This window comes from Coenobita brevimanus, chromosome 1 (genome assembly GCF_032717465.1).
Source record: "Coenobita brevimanus isolate Jiangsu-jjx chromosome 1, ASM3271746v2, whole genome shotgun sequence".
In the NCBI taxonomy this organism is placed as follows: Eukaryota; Metazoa; Arthropoda; class Malacostraca; order Decapoda; family Coenobitidae; genus Coenobita; species Coenobita brevimanus.
In genome coordinates, this window is record NC_136954.1 from 56,970,729 (window position 1) to 56,975,728 (window position 5,000).

At 47.2% G+C, this 5,000-nt stretch overlaps 1 protein-coding gene across 1 annotated transcript in view; it reads left to right on the plus strand.

Moving 5' to 3' along the window:
• Window positions 1-5,000, plus strand: part of LOC145398753 (discoidin domain-containing receptor 2-like) — a 105,895-nt gene that overhangs the window by 17,544 nt on the left and 83,351 nt on the right. Inside the window, exons 3-4 of the mRNA XM_080271586.1 lie at window positions 2,544-2,691; window positions 3,139-3,324. Coding sequence (XP_080127712.1) covers window positions 2,544-2,691; window positions 3,139-3,324 — 334 coding nt within the window. The remainder of the gene's footprint in view (window positions 1-2,543; window positions 2,692-3,138; window positions 3,325-5,000) is intronic.

Consider the following 5,000-nt stretch of genomic DNA (forward strand, 5'->3'; position numbering starts at 1 on the left):
TCCCACTTATCTTTTTCTCTCTCCCCCTTCCCCCACCTTCCTCCCAGCTATCTCTCTCCACTCCCACCTTTCTCCACCTCCTCCTATTTCTTTCCCCCTCCCATTTTCTCCCCCACTTTCCTCCCTGCCTATCTCTACCTCTCCCACCTTTCCTCCACCCCCTCTTATCTCCCATCCTCCACATTCTTCCACCTCCACCTTAACATTCCACCTTTCCCTACCCCTCCTAGCTTTCCCTTCCTTTCCCTCACCTTCCTCATATCCCACTCTTACTCCTCACATTCAGCCTACCCCAAACTCCCCCTCCCCCTCCCCACTCCTTAACTTTCCCTTTCCTTCCCTTGCCTCCCTGACTTCTCACATTTACTCCCCACATTCTACATTCCCCACCCCTTCTTACCGTCTCCCCCCTCCCCACCCCTTCTTACCTTATCCCCGCTCCCCACCCCTTCTTACCTTCTCCCCCTTCCCTCTCCCCTTCTTCCCCTCCCCTCCCCTCCCCTCCCCTCCCCTCTCCCCCTCCCTCCTCCACCATTACCCAGATTGGTGTCAGTCGTAACGCTGTGCCTCCGCCTCCCTCTGCGGTGTCGGGGGAGGAAAGGCCCCACACACTCATCTGCATACGGGGAGGGGAGGGGGAGGGAGGGAGAGAGGGGGATAGTAGAGGGTAGAAGGGAAGGGAAGGGAAGGCAAGCGAGCGGTGACATTGAGGGGAAAGGGAAGGGAAGGGTGAGAGACAGACAGACAGACAGACACAGCGAGAGTAAGAGGGGAAAAGGATGGGAGAGAAAGAAGGAAGTTAGAGGAGGAAAGAGGGAAAGAGGAGAGAGGGAAGAGGAGAAAAGAGAAGGGAAGGGAAGGAGAAAGGAGGAGATTATGTAACAGGGAAAGGAAAGGGGAGAAGGAGATGAGTGAGAGGGAAGGAAAGAGGGAAACGGAGGAAAGTCCTTGAGAGAGAGAGGGGGGGGGAAATGAAAAGGGGAGTTGATGGTTGTGTAAGAGTGAGGGTAAGAGGAAGAGGGGAAAGAGCAAGGTGAGAGGGGGGAGTGGGGAGAGGAAGGAGAAGGGGGAAGGGAAGGAGAGGGGAGTCAGCGAGTGAAATTGAGCGGAGAGAGAGAGAGAGAGAATGAGAAAAATGGTGAAAGGTGAGAGATGAAAGTGAGAGGGCATAGGATTGAAGAGTCAAAGGAGAGAGAGAGGGAGAGGGAGAGATGGAAGTGAGAGGGTATGGGATTGAAGAGTTAAAGGAGAGAGAGAGGGAGAGAGAGAGAGAGGTACATTGATAAGCAAACCGCATCTGTCTTCCAGTCCCAGAGAGGGGATTTTGCTGGAAGATCAGAAATGGAAGGGTCCCTCCTCAAACGTCGCAGTAAAAGAAAACGGGGAGAGAGAGAGAGAGAGAGAGGAGGGAAGGAATAAGTGAAGGAGGGAATGAAGGAGAGATGGCAGGCGTGGGAGAGTGGTCAAGGAAAGTGCTCTCTCTCCTTCACTGTCTGGAGATAGGTGAAGAGAGAGAGAGAGAGAGAGGGAGGTAAGGAGAGGCAGACAGGGGGAGAGATGCAGAGAGACGAGAGATAAGGGGGATGAGGTGCAGAGAGAGAGAGAGAGACAGCAACAGATATCCCTCTCTTTGTTTACACTTGATTCGCTTTTGTTTCCCGGCTCATGTGGTTGTGAGAGGGACGGAGCTCTGTTTTATTATTATTATTATTATTATTATTGAAAGTGAGAAGGGCTAATAATAATGATAATAATCCTCTCTCTCTCTCTCTCTCTCTCTCTCTCTCTCTCTCCCTCCCTCCCTCCCTCCCTCCCCGTCCCTTCCCCATGTTCACATCACTATTTACAAACTTTTTTTTTATTTTTTTATTTTTTTTGGTTAATATTTCACACAAAATTTCAGACAACCACGTTTATAAATTTTTTCATATATACATTTTTCGGCCCAAAATTCTGTGAGCCATTTTTCTCTATATATTTTTTTTGGAATTTCATTTATATGGATTTTTTTAGTTTAATTAATTTGATCTTTTTTGTTTATGGGTTGTGTATATTCTCTCTCTCTCTCTCTCTCTCTCTCTCTCTCTCTCTCTCCAATTAATTTATGGTGCCCCTCTTCTTTCCCATCTTAATTCCTCTCTCTTTGAAGTCTCTCTCTCTCTCTCTCTCTCTCTCTCTCTCTCTCTCTCTCTCTCTCTCTCTCTCTCTCCCCGCCTCCCACTCTCGCTTCCTAGGTCAGAGCAGTAATAACCCTAATTATGTAAAGCTTAATTAACAGCTACTAATGAGAGAGAGAGAGAGAGAGAGAGAGAGAGAGACTTGTACAGTATGCAGATTGAAGGTTAATGAGATAGTGAAATAGTAGGAGAGAGAGAGAGAGAGAGAGAGTCTTAAGGTTTGACAGAGCTGAGGTTCAATATTTGCTGTTGATATAACCTAAAGTTGGTGTTATTCTTTCTCTCTTTGATTTGCTCACTCTCTCTCTCTCTCTCTCTCTCTCTCTCTCTCCCTCCTGTCTAACACCTTTCCTCTCTCCCACACAGAGTTTTGCAGGTAACGTCAACACCTACCTGGAGAAACGCAACGCTCTTTCTCCACCTGTCCTAGCCAGCAAGGTGCGTTTCATACCTATCTCTGATCATCTGCGACAGGTGTGCCTCAGGGTCGAGATATACGGGTGCAACAGGACAGGTGAGCAGGCGAGACGAGGACAGGTGTAATTGTTTTGGCTTAAAATTAATTGCTTTCTAGTCTGTGGTCATAATTATGGTGATGATGACGGTGATGATGCTGTTGGTGTTGATGATGATGCTGATGGTATTACTGTTGGTGGTGATGATGATGATATTGCAGTTGGTGATAATGATGATGATTATGATGATGTTGCTGGTGATGATCATGGTGTTGATGATGATTTGCAGCTGTTATTGATGATGATGATGATAATTATGTTGATGGTGTTGATGATTTGCTGCTGTTATTGATGATGATGATGATGATAATGCATTTGGTGATGATGATGTTGATGACAATTTGCTACTGTTATTGATGATGATGATGATATCGCTGATGCTGCTGATGATGACGATTTTATACCTCCAGGTCTAAACTCAGATCACGTTTCCTCCTCCCCTTCAGGCGGCGTGGTGAGCTACTCGGGAGCGGTGGGCAGGATCCGCGACCCCGGGTTCCTCCTGGGGGATGACACTTTTGACGGGGAGAGGAAGGCGGATCAGCTGCGACGGGGGTTGGGGCAGCTTTATGACGGCGAGGTGGGACAGCCTCTCCACAACCTACAGCTGCAGTCCTACGGCAGGGGCAAGGGTGAGTGGCAAAGGGCAAGGGTGAGTGAGAAAGGGCAAGGGTGGGGGGGCAAGGATGATTGAGAAATGGTAAGGGTGTGGGGACAAGGGTGAGTGAGGAAGGGCATGGGTGTGGGGGCAAGAGTGAGAAAGGGCAAAGGTGAGTATGCGAGAGGACAAGGGTGAGTGAGAAAGGGCAAGGGTGAGTGAGAACGAGTAAGGGTGAGTGCGAAAGGGCAAGGGTGAGTGAGCAAGGGCAAGGGTGAGTGAGAACGAGCAAGGGTGAGTGAGAAAGGGTAAGGGTGGGTAAGAATGGGTAAGGGGTGTTCGGTAGAGTAGAGTGAGTCTGGTAGTTTAGGCAGGTAGAGTCAGGTATTTTAGGCAGATAGTCAGGTAGATTAGACAGGTAGAGTCAGGTAGTTTAGGCAGGTAGAGTCAGGTAATTTGGGCAGGTGAAGTCAGGTAGATTAGGCAGGTAGAGTCAGGTATTTTAGGCAGGTAGCGTCAGGTAGATCAGACAGATAGAGTCAGGTATTTTAGGCAGGTAGAGTCAGGTAGAATAGGCAGGTAGAGTCAGGTAGTTTAGGCAGGTAGAGTCAGGTAGATTAGGCAGGTAGAGTTAGGTAGTTTAGGCAGGTAGAGTCAGGTAGTTTAGGCAGGTAGACTCAGGTGGTTTAGGCAGGTATTCAGGTATTTTAGACAGGTAGAATCAGGTAGTTTAGGCAGATAGAGTCAAGTAGGTTAGGCAGGTAGAGTCAGGTGGATTAGGCAGGTAGAGTAGAGTAGAGTGAGGTATTGATGCTTGAGGGACAGGGTAAAGGCATCACAATAGCAGCTAAAAACACGTTCCATGTCCACTTCCCGTTTTCTCTTCCTTTTCTATTTCAGTCCCCCCTTCTTCTCTTTTTCTCCATTTTCTCTTTGCTTCTTTCTTGTCTTTCGTTCTTTCTTGATTTCTTCATTTCTCGCTCTCTCCTTTGTCTGTCCCATCCATCTCTTCGTTTATTCTCTCTCTCTCTCTCTCTCTCTCTCTCTCTCTCTCTCTCTCTCTCTCTCTCTCTCTCTCTCTCTCTCACCCTCTTACATTTTTCATCTTTCCCCTTCTTCTTTTGCTCCTGTCTCCCTCCATTTATCCTCCTCCTCCTCGTCTTCGTCCTCCTCCTCCTCCTCCTCCTCCTCCTCCTCCTGCCAAAGGTCACAGAGATACAGGAATAAGGGTAGAGGAAGAGACGACCTTTCCGTGCTGATAATAATAGTGGTTGATATTGTTAGCCTTGTCTTATTATTCGAGTGCTGAATGTGTAGATAGATAGATAGATAGAAAGAGTGAGAGATAGATAGATAGGTGGATAGATTGATGGATAGTCTTATTATCTGTGTATTGTATTTGGGTTAGGTGTGGGGATGTGTTTTTATATGTTTATACACCCATATATACGCAGGCTCTCTCTCTCTCTCTCTCTCTCTCTCTCTCTCTCTCTCTCTCTCTCTCTCTCTCTCTCTCTCTCTCTCTCTCTCTCTCTCTCTCTCTCTCTCTCTCTCTCTCTCTCTCTCTCTCTCTCTCTCTCTCTCCAAGGAAAGATATTGATACAGAACATTTGATTAACAAGTAAGCAAAGGAATAGTAATAATAATAATAATAATAATAAATACGAAGCGTAAAAAGAAAGTCATTGAGGAATTAATCGCGACATAACA